At 42.1% G+C, this 16428-nt stretch overlaps 1 protein-coding gene across 2 annotated transcripts in view; it reads right to left on the bottom strand.

Annotated features, from left to right (window-relative positions):
- Positions 1-16428, bottom strand: part of CHRD (chordin) — a 75081-nt gene that overhangs the window by 27147 nt on the left and 31506 nt on the right. For both annotated transcript variants that reach the window (XM_042456109.1, XM_042456110.1), the window contains 9 exons: positions 15800-15896; positions 13406-13547; positions 11223-11366; positions 10279-10361; positions 10010-10157; positions 7517-7623; positions 6259-6375; positions 4445-4601; positions 1455-1699 (listed from right to left, as the gene is read on the bottom strand). In XM_042456109.1, coding sequence (XP_042312043.1) covers positions 1455-1699; positions 4445-4601; positions 6259-6375; positions 7517-7623; positions 10010-10157; positions 10279-10361; positions 11223-11366; positions 13406-13547; positions 15800-15896 — 1240 coding nt within the window. The remainder of the gene's footprint in view (positions 1-1454; positions 1700-4444; positions 4602-6258; positions 6376-7516; positions 7624-10009; positions 10158-10278; positions 10362-11222; positions 11367-13405; positions 13548-15799; positions 15897-16428) is intronic.

The raw sequence follows: 16428 nt of genomic DNA, 5'->3' as shown, positions 1-16428 counted from the left end.
GAGGTGGATATGAGGGAAATCCCTCACTCTTGGTGGTAACAGTGTGGAAATTATCTCATTTGATGGCAGTGAAGGTTTAGGTAGAGCCTCACATCTGGTGGAAAAGTGGTGGGTTAAGTGCCAAACCCCCATAACATCCTTTAGCTCAAATGTGATGCTAGGCAAGCAACAAGTACTTTTTCTTGGCCAGCTTTTCAAAATCTAGAAAATACAATTTTTAAGCTAATGAATCTCTTCTCTGGAAGCAGATGTGGATGGAAAGCAGAATGAATGAATGAACGAGCACGTTCAGAGCAATCATAATACATCGTCAAATTGCTAATGTTGTGTATTAAAATACCACAGTAAGATTGTTCTTGAATCAGAACTGTGGTCCAATTTATTTTATTTTTTTGGGTGGGGGAGAATTCTCTGGCCCAGTATTGTTTCCTTAGGAGGCAGCCAGAAGGCCCTTGGAATAAAAATCTAATGGGGACACCTGGCTAGAGACGTCTAAACAATGCTGTCTGGTGAATTCTGGGAGTTGTAGTCCAAAAATGATATTCTCTGTAAACTCAAAAAAAGAGAGAGTGCAGTGGTATCTTTCCTCCATTTTATTTTGTATTTAGAGGTACATTGTCTCTAAAAGTGGAAGACTTTTTTTTAATGACCATGGATAATAAAGTATTTGATAGACTAATTCTCTGTGGAGGTCTCAACTTGTTTTTTGTTTTTTTAATTATCCCTCTAGGTTAGTGGCCACCATCATAATCTCTTCCACCACCTCTTCATTTTATTATTTTATTAATTATTCATATTTATTTATTTATTTCAAGGATTTATATCCCACCTTTCTCTCACAATGGGATTCATATCTTGCATCACCTTCAGTAATGGGACTCAAGGTGGCTAACAACACATTTAAAACAGTACAGAATAAAACTATGCAAAACCTTTACTAACAGTATAAATATAAAGGTTATTTTAAAAATAATTAAACAATTTAGAAAGTTAGAAACACTAAACATTAAATGTCATTAGACGACAATGTATGAATCTTAAAAACAGCACTGCACAGCATTAAAAGCCCACCTCGGTCTATTTCTAAAAGCTTGGCAGCATAAAAAACATTTAAACTTAATAACAAAGGACAGCAAGGCAGGGCCATCCTAGGGAAGGACTTCCAGTGTCTGGGAACAACCACCAAGATTATGGCAACAAATCCCTTAACTGGAACACTTTCAATAAGAAAAGGAAAAATTACTTTTTAAAAAACTACAGCTCTCCAAATTCCCTACTAGCCATAATGTCTGGGAGATTGTGAGGTTGTAAAAAAGGCAATTTTTTTCCAAGCTCTGGAAATGGCCAGGCTGGCATTTTCAGTTAGATGTGTCCCAATGTGGAAAAGCTACAACTTTTCCAGGTTCTGTGGCCCTGTACCAGACATCCTGAATACCCTCTGCAAGGTGCCTTACCTCAGTGCCATAGAAACCCCTAAGCAGACGTCTGTGCTCCTGGAGGCTGCTCTCCCGGAGTTCGCCCAGTTCAGCAAAACCATGCAGGTGAGCGCTGACGGTGCCATCATCCGCTCTGCCAAGGCCAGCTACCACGATCTCATAATGCAGGTGGCAGTGATCATCCAAAGACACCCAGGCATGCCCAGCAGATCCAGCACGTACAGGAGGGGACACAAACTGGCCAGCTAAGGGGATGGGAAGTTCTGCAGACAAAAAGGTCACAAACCATAAACTCAGGACTCTTCCAGAAGGGGCAAATGTATTGAGAAGTTACCAGAATACTCAAAGATCAGGTAAAAGTGGGAAGTAGAACCCTAAACAGTCATTCAATAGATGCATTGTAGGAACAGAATGTCTGAGTAAAGGTGTTGCCATTGGATAAAGTATTCTCTGAGTGCATCCATACTAACTGAAAAGTCCCAGATTTTGTTTCTCCTCTTTCTGATTTCATACTGGGTTCAAGTAAACTGAACTGCAGAGCTGGTATAAAAAGTATAAAAACTCTGATCATACCAGTGAAACAGGTGTGGGTCATGGGCATGAATGCACAAGACTTAAACAGTGCAACGGAGCACAGGGGGTCTCGGAAGTGTCTCATCCACAGAGTTGTCATGAGTCAAGATCGACTTAAAGACAGTTAGCAACAAGCAACAAACCTCTTTGACTCTGAGGGATTGAGCATGCTTGCCATTTGTTAGATAATCTGCATTCTGTCTGTGATTCCATTGTCACCTTCTGATCACCTGAATACCTAGTTCATGGTGGTGGTTAAACCAGGCACTCTGTACTTCATGAGTTAACTCCCAGGTTGCAAAGTTGGCAACTCAGCAAGCCTGGGCTGTTACACTGGGAGCTGACAGAAAATATTCTGGGATAAACAAAACAAGTATGGATCTCCAAAATAAAATGGAGAACAGGAATGTAATCTGGGTTTTCTGGATTTTTTTAAAAAATCAATCTTGATATTTCCACGGTCTTTCTCCAGTTGAGAGGAAGAATCCCTGGTCCTTGGTCCTCTAGAAGGAAAAATCACTGGAACCTGCTGTATTTGATACTAATACTATATTTTTGGGAGTCTTTAAAATATCCAAACACTTCTGTTGTTCCAGGAGATTCCCAGCATCAACTGCAACATTTTATTCCCACCCTCAAAGTGAGTGGTTTTTTTAAAAAATTGAGACATACTGGAACAAAACAGTCTCCTTCTCTTCGACGTTTTTTCTTGTTTTTACATTTATAGTTATAGTGCTGTGGTGCAGCTGCGTATCATTGCAACAGCACTGTAGTGAAATGGTATTTTTAACACTATATCACTATAACTTAATTTTTAAAAAAAGGAACACAAAATTTGCTCTCCAGTATAGGTTCATTCCAACAAATCACTTCCCCATTAGATGATGATGATGATGGTGATGATGATGAACAACCTTTGGAAGAGCCCTAGCACGTGAAGATCTGTAAAATGGTGAGAGGCACGGATTCACACTCAGCACTATGCTTTGATTCCTGCCATTTCACAGCTCCTCAGACTCTCTCCAGCCTTGTGCCTCATTCACTCACTATTTTTGTTGTTTATGAGATGTGAGGCTGGAGAGAGACTGAGGTTATGAGAAATAAATTTGCAGAAGTGCCTCAGCTTCCTCCTCAAAGGCAGACATGGGCAGCTGGTGGCAAAACGTTTCAGTGGAGTTTTTTTTGGATTTTGGATTTCCAGACTGGAGTGCTTAATCCGTATAATTTTCTACTAGATTTCTAAGCATCTGATGAGTTGCTCTGTGTTCCAGAATTGGAGAGAATATAAAAAGCAGTGTGTATGAAAAAACATCTAAGTCAATGTTTTCAGCATATCAGGGTGAAGACTCTACACTTTCTCTCTCCTCTGTTCTCTGCAGACCTGACTCTGCCTTGCTCCATCTTATCTTGTCTTCTTTTCTCTGGTGAGTTTCCTCCCACTCTTACTCTCAAGTATCAGATCCCTGAAGATATCCCCTGAACCCACCATCATATCTTCATTATCTCTGTCTCTCATTGTCTCTTTCACTTTTAAAAAAAAGTGTTATTGTGCTGTAGGGTATTAGTGAAATGTCACTTTTGCAATGTAACACCATAATTCTAAGAATCATTTTCTTAAAAATAATCAGGAAATTTTGTCCTGGAAACCACAGGAACAGAATTTTATTTTATTTTAGTTTTTTAAAACCTTTGTCACAGATCCAAAAAATTGCTACAAAGAAGCTCCCTCCCCATGATTTGAATTAATGAATGCAGAGGCTGCAATAAACAGGAAATCCTGGCAAGCACCAATATTTGTGGGAACCCATACTTCTTTAGAGCAAACTAGACAGAACCATCAGGGATCTATCTATCTATCTATCTATCTATCTATCTATCTATCTATCTGTTATTTCTTACCTTCCGCTCCCCATGGATCAATGTGAGGATCAACAAATAAACAATGCACAACATCAATTAAAACGCATTAATTAAAACATATACATAACAAATAAGACATGAACATCCTAAAATGATCCACATGTAAAATTTAACAAATAAAAATGTCAATGTTCAAGGAATATTTTTTGGGGGGGGGGGAAGAAACTGCTCACTCAGAAGGATTCATGACTTTCAGTACAAAAAAGTAACTTTTCAAGGCTCTCAAAAAAAGAACGTTGGTACTTACCCGTGATACATTCATTTCCAGCAGACGAGGGTCCTAACATCCTGTATTCTGGGTTAGCTCCCAGTTTGGCAGAACTGTAGCATGATAACCTCTGCCCCTTTCTCAGCTTGTGTTTGCTTGTTTTTAATAACTGGGATTTTCTCAATAACATTCTCAGTTATAAATACACTAATAATTTAATTTTCAAGAAAACTACAGAATAATATTGAATTTGGCAAGATCTTATCTTAGTGAACTTCTGATGTTGCTTGGCGACATGTACTGGTACCTTGGTTTCGTGCCAGGAGTCCACTGTACAGCAGAGAGGTGATCTGGCCACGCAGCTCTCCATCTTCAAATTCTTTGGTGGCCACATTTAGGAAGAGCTCGTTCTGCAGCAGCATGTGAGCATCACGCCCAGTCACTTGCCCCCAAGTTCCACTGGCCTGAGCAAAAGAGGGAGAGTTTGCAATTAATCTTATTGAATAATAATAATAATAATAATAATAATAATAATAATAATAATATTTATTTGTATCCCGCCTCTTCCTGTATTGGATCAAGGTGGGTAACAACAAACAAGAAAACAATAAAAATGCTACACAACAACCCTCAAGTAAAAACATAGCAAAACATCCTAAAACTCCCTCCCACCCTAAAATAGAGTTAAAAACAGCAATTCCCAATAAAATGCGGCCAATAAAATCAATTGCGATCACAGTCCGGTGGGAACAGCTATGCCTTTTGAGAGTGAACATTCTGAAGGAGGTCAGTTTGGGAAGGACCACCAGAAGAGATCCGTTTTTATTGCCTTCTTAAAGGCCTCCAAAGATGTTATGTAGCGGATCTCCTCTGGCAGGTCATTCCAGATTTTTGGAGTGGCTACAGAAAACGTCCTCTGGGAAGTTGATACCAGTCTGGTTTTCTAGGACTGCAAGAGATTCTTCCCAGAGGACCTGAGAGTGCGGGAAGGATTGTATGGGAGGAGGCATTCCCTCAGGTAAGCTGGACCCAAGCCATGTAGGGCTTTATAGGTAATGACCAACACCTTATACTGTGTCCGGAAGCTAGTAGGCAGCCAGTGTCACCATCACCATCATCATTATCATATTGAGGATGAAGCAAGCTTGTTCTCTGCTGCTCCAGAGCAATGGATTCAAACTACAGGAAAAGAGATTCCACCTAGACATTAGGAAGACCTTCCTGACAGTAAGTGCTATTTGACAGTGGAATATGCTGCCTTGGCGTGTGGTGGAGTCTCCTTCTTTGGAGGTTTTTAAACAGAAGCTGGATAGCCATTTGTTGGGGGTGCTTTGATTGTGAGGTCCTGCATGGCAGGGGTTTGGAATGGATGGCTCTTGCCATCTCTTCCAGCTCTATGACTCTATTATTATTATTATTATTATTATTATTATTATTATTATTATTAAAATGAAAGTCCCAGCCAGCTAGGTTTCATTGGTTACCAGTTGGTCCACAGCTAATATGGTATCTGTGCTTATTCTAGGCTGCATGCAACTTAGGGGGAGGCTCGATTTGCCTCTTGGGCCCCCACTGCAACCTCCAAGACCTGACCTTTTAAAAAATATTTTGGCCAACACCCCCCCAAACAAAAAAAACATTTTCAATATGCTCCCCTCCCTTTGTGAGGCTATTTCAGGATCCTGCTTACCCAAAAACAGCTACACATAAATAAGCAGCTGGATAAGTAACAGTGGCTGCATCCACACTGCAGAAATAATCCACTTCAGCACCACTTTAACTGCCATGGCTCAATGCAATGGAATTCTGGGACGTGTAGTTTCGTGAGACATTTAGCCTTCTCTGTTGATGCCACCTTAAATTATAGTTTCTATAATCCCACAGCATTGAGCCATGGCAGTTAAAATAGTGTCAAACTGTATTATTTTGGCAGTGTGGATGCAGGCTTTATGTATCTATCATTACTTTCAGTCACCAAAAGAAATGCAATGACAGCAATGCTGTAGCCCTGCAGAGTTCGAATTGCCAAAAATCCGCAGTACAGCTCTGTAGGCTCTGCTATATGTTCACATGCTCCTGCTCCAAGCCTCCTGCTGTCTCCTGTTTTCCACCACAACTCACCACTCCATCTCTATAGCTGTGCGTCATGTCATACAAGATATTACGCTTATTTCGTCTGCGAGGTTTGGTTTCCAATGTGACCCCGATCACTTCAGTTCCTGTTCCTGCCACCTGGACCTGTGGGGAAATAGAAAAGCACCAGAAGATGCAATTTTATGAGCCACAAGGAAAGGAAACTTTTGTGGGGACTCTGGACAACATAGATGGCACTATGGAAACATGGCGGTTAAAGCATGGTGGTGATGGTATGCCTTCAAGTAATTTCCGATTTATGGCAAAGTGGGAGGAAAAAAGAAAAACTGGGATACTTTAAAAGCAAATGAAAAAGTGGGATTAATGGAGACTTTCCCTCAGCTATTCCACACTGCAGAAATAATGCAGTTTGACACTGCTTTAACTGCCATGGCTTAATGCCATGGAAATTCTGGGACTCTTAGTTTTGTGAGATATTTAGTTTTCACGGTCAGAGAGCGCTGGTGCCAAAACAAAGGATAAATTCCAGGATTCTGTAGGATAGAGTCAGGGCAATTAAAGTGGTGACAACCTGCTTTATTTCTGCAGTGTGGATTCACCACCTGTCAAATCAGGAAAGTTGAAGGGTATTTTTAAAAGTCACAGAAATGTGCAGCAAGGAAGTACAGCCAGCCTTCCATATCCACAAATTCTTCATCTATGGATTCAACCATCCACGGCTTGAAAATATTAAATATATATATATATATATATATATATTCCAAAGAGCAAACCTTGACTTTGCCATTTTATATAAGGGATACCATTTTACCAAGCCATTGTATTTAATGGGTCTTGAATATCTATGGATTTTGGTATTCACAGGGAGTCCTGGAACCAAACCCCAGTGGATACCACGGGCCCACTATATGAATATCATGGGGCTTGTAATGCTTGCTTCAGATATGAGACAAGCATAATGCCCTCCCAGATTCTTCTAAGGCAGTGATTTCCAAATTCCTGTACTCCAGATGTTTTGGATTTCAGCTCCCAGAAACCTCAGCAATCATGGCCAATGGTCTGGGATTCTGGGAGCCACAGTCTAAAGCACAGCAAAGCCTGAGTTTGGGAATCACTGAGCTGGAGAGTAACTCTCCTTCTAAACCCTTTCCCCAAAGGTAGCCTATAACCTTCTCCTTCCCACAATCGGGTCTATCCCTGAAACCCTGTCCTCCCTTTTCTGGGGGATTATTTGAGTTGTAGTTGAAAGGTTCGGTCTTATACAAAATGGGAAGCTCTTTCCTACCTGATACTCCAAAGTCCCATTTGCATGCAGATTGAACTTGGCAGAACCCACAGCTCCTGTCCGGGTGGGAATCAGGGCATCTCCTCCACATAGCACACTCTGTATGGCTGGAAGCAAGAAAGAAGAGGGGATAAGATCATGCTGATAAATTTGCCAGAACCAATAATAAACCAAACTCAGACAGGGGAGTCATCAGTTACTTAGAAAACTGCATATTCAATCTAAAACAGTGATGGGCAATTTTGGTGGGGCAATTTGCCCACTTGGGACCATCGTCTCATAGGCTGCATACTGGAAGTGATGGTGTGGCATTTCCAGTCAGGGGCTAGGTTTGAGCTTGAAACTAGTACTTTGGGAAAGCTGGTGGCTTTTTTTTGGGGGGGGGGGGATAAACAGGCAGATTTATTCATTTATTTTTCTGCTTTTCTCCCATATGAGATCACAAATAATAATAATAATAATAATAATAATAATAATAATAATAATTCTTACCCACTTCTCCCCAAAGATCGAGGTGGGGGACAACAACAATTAACAAACAAACAACATCAGTTAAAATACACATCAGTTTAAAAGGACAAATAAGGAGATTATCACAGGGACAAATAACCCGACTGCTCCCTAATGGTAGGTATTATCACTTGTAATTCACCGCCGATTCCACAGGGTGATTGCATACTGTCTGTATCCTGTGTCTCAAGCGCACTTCGGGGGCTGCTTTTCAAAGTCAGAAAGCAGCCTCTGAAGCATGCCTGGGACCCAGGATACAGTCAGTATGCAATTGCCTGGTAGAACTGGCAGTGAATTATGCACGATAAAATCCACCTGCATCCTGTTAGGTAGCAGTCAGGTTATTTGTTCATGCGATAATTTCCTAAAATGTACACATATTACACAATCTGCATCTAAAATTCATCTTTGTGGATTGATGCTCCTCTTTTTGGATTGCTTGAGGTGAAACACAGAAAAACAGTGTGCGTTTTTCCAAGCTCTGGTTGTAATGATGAGGACACAAGGGCACTACACGCCCGTGTAACTGTGTGTTTGGAAAACTTTGCTGCTGTAACAGGAATATGTTTTGGATAAATTACATGCCTTTCTTTAAATGGGTTTTGTTGAAAAATAAGCAGGCATTTGCTATATAATTCATATCAGGGTGGTTTTTATGGACCAGGTGGGTTTCAGTTATGCTTTAAACTTCTGTATTTTTGTAGGTAATTTTATATTGCGGGTAGATTATTTTAATTGTTCAGAATTTCATTGAGATTTTTAAAATGTTTTTATCTGTGAGCTGCCTTGGGTCCCTCCTGAACAAATGAAATAAATAAATACAAATGAAATAAATAAATAACAGGCAAGGGGTTTGATTTGGAAGACTGATAGGGTGCTTCAAGCGCCACAAGAAGATCTATAGGGTACACAGCTCAAGGGCCTACAGTTTCTCCACTCCAAACGGAGAGCCACAGTTCAGGCAGAAGTTCACTGGGAAAAGCGTTCATAATGGTAAGACAAGCTTTATAGAACTGGGCCAAGATTCATCTAGTCAAAGCACCATACCTGTAGGAATGTTCCTCCTGCAGAGCCTCAGGATGCTTGCACACACAAACCACTCCTTTCTGTTGACTGTCAGTGCCTTCTAATCAGAGGTAGACTGCCTTTGAGCATTTTGGAACCATGTCAAATAGCCATTGACAGACCAATCCTCTATGAACTGGTCTAACCCCTTTTTGATACCATCAAAGGCAATAACCAACACACATCTTGTGACAGTGAATTGCCTAAGAAAATACTCTGTTGAATGGAGAAGAAATCTCTTTCATTGACACCTTGGGTGGCCCAGGCTTCTAGCGCTATGAGAGACAAAGAGTCTATCCACACTGCAGGAATAATCCAGTTTGGCACTGTTTTAACTGCCATGGTTGCTATGGAATTTTGAGAAATATAGCTTTGTGAGACATTAGCCTTTTTTGTCAGGGAGCTCTGGTGTCACAACAAACTGCAAATCCTGGGATTCTATAGGATGGAGCCATGGCAGTTAAAGCAGTGTCAAACTGGATTATTTCTGTAGTGTGGATACAGCCAGATACATCCCACTCTCTGCTGCTACCTTATTGCTTCAAATCCACAGGGAAGAAAGACATACCTGTTGAATTTCTTCTTGCCACACAGATGATAAAAGAGCCCATCCAGGGGGAAAAAAGTGGAAACATCCTTTTATGTCATTAGGGATGCATCTGCACTGCAGAAATAAACCACTTTGACACCACTTCAACTGCCATGGTTCAATTCTATGGCATTCTGGGATCTGTAGTTTTGTGAGATATTTAGCCTTCTCTGTCAGAGAACAGTGGTGCCACAATAAACTAACAATCCTAGGATTCCATAGGATGGAGCCATGGCAGTTAAAGCGCTGTCAAACTGGGTTATTTCTCCAGTGCAGATACAGTGTCAGTGTCAGTGTGCATGTCTTTCCTCAATCTTAACTCTACTCACTGTCACAGCTTCTCTTAGTAGTAATGAATCCTGCAATCTGGCGCCCAAATCTGCCTTCCACCTCTGCCTTTATTCTCAGTTGCCCTTGTACCAGCCACAGCATCTCTTGGCTTGAAAGTCCTGTCAGCACTTCTGCAAAGTCAGGGTCCTGGGGAGGCAAAGAGCACATTGAGGCACTTGAAGAGGAACAAGGAAATAGAGGGGCCTCAATTTAACAAGAAGAACTATACCTCTGAATTAACAACAAGAAAAAAAAGATTGTGACTTGCCTGAGCAGTGACATTGGCCTTGATATCTCTCAGGACTGTGTCCTGGTGCAGAATCTGGACTCTCAGGGGAAGCAAAGGGGATTCTAGGAAAGAAGGGAGAAAAAGAACACAGTTAAGTTTCCTTTATCCAAAATGCTTAGGACTAGAAGGGTTTTAGGTGTGTGTGTGTAATTTTGGAATACCTGTATTTGCATATACATATATGAGATATCTTGGAGTTACGACCAAAGTCTAAGCATGGAATTTATTTATGTTTCATATATACCTTATGCACATAGCCTGAAGACTGTTGTTGTTCAAAGCATTTCTGACTTATGGCAACCCTAAGGCAATGGGGGAAACCATGAGGTTTTCTTGGCAAAAGTGGCATCAATGAGTCCTTTGCTGCTGTGGGAGCTGAACCTAGGTTTTTCTGAGACCAAGCAGTGATGGTTACTTACTGCCATGCCATTGAGGCCATGAATACACTCTGGTTTTCACGCTAAACTTAAGAGAGCCAGTTTGAGCGTTGGATTAGGACTCTTAAAAACAAGGTTTCGAATCCCTGCTTAGCCAGCCATGAAGACTCACTGGGTGACCTTGGGCAAGTCACACTCTTTCAGCCTCAGAGGATAGCACTGGTAAACCCTCTCTGATGAAGCTTGCCAAGAAAATCCTAAAATAGACTTGCCTTAGGATCACCATAAATCAGAAATGACTTGAAGGCATACAACACACACACAACATTTGGGGATAGGGCTCAGCACCCTGAATACTTCATTTATATTTTCTAAAATCTGGAGTTGATTTGTCATGCTACTGACATGGATGCTCCCACTGATAAACACCTAGATTTTGTTCGGAAGACCTGGTTATCTCTTAATCTTAAATGATTGGGACACAGATGCTTTCAGCCTTATGGCTGTGTCCTACCCAACAAGTTTCCTCCTTTGCCCATTTCTTACTTTTGTCTGTTCCAGATTCCAGAAGCCCCCTGGTCACTAGGACAAAATGTAGATTGTTCTCTGTATCACTCAAAGTTAGCATAGTGATGCCTCCCATGCCAAGAAGGGTTGGATCCATAGATGTCAGGATAGCGCTGAATGTTTCTGAAACAAAGAAGAAAGCATATTGCAGTTCCCTTGGCAATACTCAGGCTGATGCTGTCTGGCATCTCCAGCCTCCCCCACATGGAGCTGTCCATGGTGTTATCCACTCCTTGCTTCCTGGTATGTTCAGCATGGCATAGGGCGGCGTTCGATGGTTGGAGTTCAATTCCCAGCTCAGCCATGAAACCCATGGGGTGATCTTGGGTGAGTCACACTCTCTCAATCTCATGAGAAGGCAATGGTAAACCCTTTCTGAACAAATCTTGCCAAGAAAACCCCAGGATAGGGTTGCCTTCGTATTGCCAAAAGTCAGAAATGACATGAAGGCACACAACAACAGACAAATTGTTCCCTATGCTTGACTTACTTTTGGCATCTGCCCCATGCTGGCTAATTTGGAATCTCACTTTTGCTGCGCTAATGGATTTTGCCTACTGGCACTAGAACCTTGGTTGCTGACCAAATCTCTTGGCAATTCAACTCAAGCTTGACTAGACCTGGCTCATCAGATCATGGAAGTGGTCTTATGGATTACCTTCTTGGGAACTCAGGTAGGCTAAAGCTCATACCCCAAAGCACCCATCAGATGAAATGATGCATCAAGTAGTTTTCACAGTGTGAGTCAAGTGGAGAGTCAAGCCCAGCTCTTCTTGGGAAGTCTATCATTCAAACAGTTGCACCAGAGAGTCACTCAGCTATATTCTGGCTGAGTCACAGTGATTTCTCACTCATGCAGATAACCTTATTATAATTTTTTTAGCTATGGGACTGAGGTTGGCCTTCAGGCAAGCGCTAGAACATGGCTGGGGAAAGTGCAGCCCATGGGGCATCAAGTGGCTCTCCAAAGTGGGCTTTCCACCAAATAAGGCTTGCCTAAACCCTCAAGAGCTTCCCCACAAACCCCACTTTTTCAGACTTTTTTTTTACCCTAAATGCCCCCAAATAGCTTCCAGAAGAGGTAGTCTACCTTTGAGTTCCCCCAAACCAAGCCATCCCCAAATAAAAAAAAAGCCCAGTGGCCTCTATGCCCACCCTTGCAGTAGAACGGGCATGCACTCTTTGTGTTAACCAAGCTAACAGCCCAGAATCTTCCAGTACAGTACAAGCCTTGTATGCATCGGACCAGTACCCATAGTTTCACTAACCCACATCCAAAAAAATGTGGTCTCTGTAGGTATTTTCTAGGCCCTTAAACATGTTTCTATGGTATGTATCCAGCAGTTGACCACAGAGTTGTGCTGTAAGACCTAGAAATGCCTAGAGAGGTGTTCTGTCTAGGAACCTCTATGTCCTCCAGTGCAAGTTGTCCTCTGGTCAACTTGTACCAGAAGTCATTCATTTTAATAGGGCTTGCTATCATTCCTTGTTTCGCATTTCCACAGTAAGCCCAGGAATGTATCCCCCAAAGATAGAGGCATCATGCTGTACTCTATAAAGAAGCAATGGCAGTGGGGAGTAATTTGCATCATAAGCAATAGCTCTAGATCTCTGGATATATTTGCAGACTGACAATTTATATGATTAAAAGGTTATACAGTGACTTCAAGATACGATCCATGTCTCTGGTTCTTCTCCCCACTTTATCTTCACAAGAGCCCAATGAGGTAGGATAGACTGAAAGAAAGTGACTAACCCACGGTTACCCAGTGAGTTTGACAACTCAGTGGGTAACCTGGATCTTCAAACCTGGATCGTCAAGGTCCAGTGCAGTACATTATACTAGTTCTCCTGCCTGCAGAGATAATTAATTAATGTCCCACCTTTCTCCCAGCATTGGATCCAATTGGCTTATAGCAGAGAAGAACAAAGTATAGAAGGAAAAGACACCCAAACAATAAAAATTAAAACAACAGAACAAGTTATTCCTATTAAAAATACTAATTTAAAGCAATTCAAAACACATTTAAAAGGCATTAAAGAAGTTAATGTATGGCACATCTCATTTGTTAAAAGAGCCTTGCACAACAGTCAGTTGACAGTAAGAACCTAGTGCTGAGACAGAACTGAACGAGTAGGGCCTTCTTCCAGCCATGGATTACCTGCAAAGAGGGCTCGGTGTCTGATAATTTTGCCTCGGATCTCACCCATAGGATGAGATTTGGTGACCAGAGATACATGTAGTTGGTCCACTTTCAACAGCCGGATGGAGGGCTTTTGCAGGTTCCGCCACATGCCACAGATCTATGAGGGTAGCCAGGAAGAAAGAGGCAGGAGAGAACAGTTTCTCAGATCATATGTTGGCCATTAGAAATCCATGGAATGGGATGCAAATCCAAACTCCAACAGACCTGTATGATCAGCCCATGCATTTCGAGCAGGGTTAGATGGAGTAATGGGTTCATTCAGGGATACTGTTGATTTGGGATAGCTATGTTTTGCCTGACACTGCCAGAGCCTGGAGGAAGGGAAGTTATTATTTTTTTTAGATTATAAATCCCATAATTCCCTGACAGCAAGGCCAACCACTATGGAGTTTATCACACCACCTCCTTTCTCATCCCAATCACATTAATGAAGAGAAGTGCATACATACTTTTGGAGATGTGTTCATGTGTACATTTGGAAGCACTTTCTATCCCACATTCCTCCATTAGTACGATAGGGCTGCTTGCTGCCCCTTCGTGCTCTCTTCTGCCTGCGTGCTCAACCCAGTGAGCATTATGTATGTGTGTGGGTTTTTTTTAAAAATATATATAATTGCAGAGTTATGCTAATGCAGTTTTTAAAAAAAGGGTGGGGGGAATGGAAGTAACTCCCCCAAAGGCTATTATGGAATAGCAAAAGGAAGATGAGGAGGAGACACTGACACCATCTGACTACGCAATTGCAGAACCGCTTACCACCCCTGAAGACTAGCACTATACCAAAGCTATTTGGAACTTATTGACAGGTTTTTCCATCAATGGCTCATCATGCTTCAAGGACAAAGATGAAGATGCTGTTTAACATTTACATGAAAATGCTGGGAGAGATCATCCAGAGACATGGGGCACGGGGTTATCAGTACGCTAATGACACCCAAATATGCTTCTCTATGTCCCCAACTGTTACAGTGACTAAGGATGACATCTCCCCTCTGAATCCCTGCTTTGGGTCGGTAATGGACTGGATGACGAAAAACAAACTCAGGCTGAATCCAGAGAAAATGGAGGTCCTTGCCATAGGATCCTTAGGCCCGGGGAAGGAAATTTGTCAACCACTCCTATACGGGGTCACACTTCCCCTGAAGGATGAAGTTTGCAGTTTGGGAGTACTTTTGGATCCGTCTCTATGTTTGTCATTGCAAGTAGATGTGACGGCCAGAAGTGCTTGGTATCAACTTTGGTTGATACGCCAACTGCGACCCTACCTCGACCAAAAGGACCTTGAACCTATAGTACATGCTCTGGTAATCTCTCGTCTCGATTTCTGCAATGCACTCTACATGGGGCTACTCTTGTATCAAGTTCGGAAGCTCCAATTAGTGCAAAATGTGGCAGCCAGGTTGGTCACTGGAACCTCGAGATTTGACCACATAACACCTATTCTGAAAGATCTACACTGGCTTCCAATTAGCTTCCAAAGGCCCTATTATCTAAATTGTATGGCAGTTTAAAGGCAATGTGTGACAGAGTGCTATGTCAGCTGGGGGACTCTGGGAGTTTTAATTCAAAACTTGTACACCAAAGCTCTGGCTTTTTTTCCTGAACACCATGAACTATATGGAGATGGTATGGTTAAGCTTCCCCCAGGAGTCTCTCCTATGCTCTTCCAGAAATTTAAAAATGCCCACCCACAAACAAAGGAAGATATGAAGGTGGCAACATCCTTGAGGTCTGTAGTGAGCTGGGCCTCTGCCACTAGGCAGATGGGTTTTGGAGTTGTTAGCGTCATTGCCAAATGTTGACTGCTGGACAGTATAGAGAAAGAATCAGTTTATATATGTGACCTTGTTTGATCCTTTTTTCATTTGTTTGGCAATTTGAGGCTGGGAAAAGGCTGACAATGGATTGAGAGAGAGAATTTTCCACCGTTGCTAACCTGTTTGCAAAATTCTCATACTCATATGGGGAGGACATGAGTCATGGTTTTCTTTGCTTTTGCACTATATAACCTTTTGGAATTTGTCTTCCATTGGTCCCAGCTTGGAGGCAGGATGGGATGGATACCAATCCAGGGGGCCCCCATATAGCCAACTATGGGGATTGAGTTGGATTGCCAGCTGGGGATAGTCTGGGTAGAATTAGAATGGGGGCTCAATTTTATCATTGGATGTGAGGGGCTGCTGGACCACAACAACAAAAGGACTTGAAAGCATTTCTGCTGTATACTAACTACTGCATTAGTTAGCACCAATAAAACTTATTTTATAGCAGAAGCACGTGTCAGTGGTCAGCACTCTTAGGGAAGCCTGGAACTACATCCAGTTCCAGGTCAGAATAAGGTTCACTCACCATGCCATCCTGAGAAGAGATGCCTTTCTGCACAGGATGCTCAAAAAGAACAGTTCCATTGGGAGATGTGAAACGGACTCGGCTTGGCTGGCTCAGCCTATGAAAGGAGAAGAAAAAGGTGGCATGTGATTTGGGTCTGGAAGGCAGGAGCAGTTCCCTAGCTGACTCTTATTGATCTCTGGAACCACAATAAACCACAACTTTAGTTGGAATTTTTGTGGACCAGTGGATCTTCTGCAGCCAATACTGTGGAACAATATCTAGCTTTGGGCTAGGCAGTCAGAGAGGATTCTGGCTTCAGGGAACAGATTCCTATGTGCCACAGGCTACCGGGTATGTCTAATTTTGGACAGAGATTTGAAAAAAGTTCCTTTTTGGACTACAGAATTTGTAATAGCCCTGCCAGCATGGCCCTCAGAGAGACAGATGGCTTCAGGAAACATATTCCTATGTGCCAACGGCTATGAACTATTTCCTACTGTGGACAGAGATCAGAAAAAAAGTTCCTTTTGGGACCACAAATCCTGGCATAGCCCTGCCAGCATAGTAATCCAAAAGAGGAACGTTTCCAAGCTCTAGTTATGAACACGTGGGCTCACTGATGAACCCCAAGCCAGTGTTGGCTACAG

The sequence above is a fragment of the Sceloporus undulatus genome, chromosome 3, assembly GCF_019175285.1.
Source record: "Sceloporus undulatus isolate JIND9_A2432 ecotype Alabama chromosome 3, SceUnd_v1.1, whole genome shotgun sequence".
NCBI classification, from domain to species: domain Eukaryota; kingdom Metazoa; phylum Chordata; class Lepidosauria; order Squamata; family Phrynosomatidae; genus Sceloporus; species Sceloporus undulatus.
Note: the sequence above shows the minus strand (reverse complement) of the source record. Positions and strands in the feature narration are given on the sequence as shown.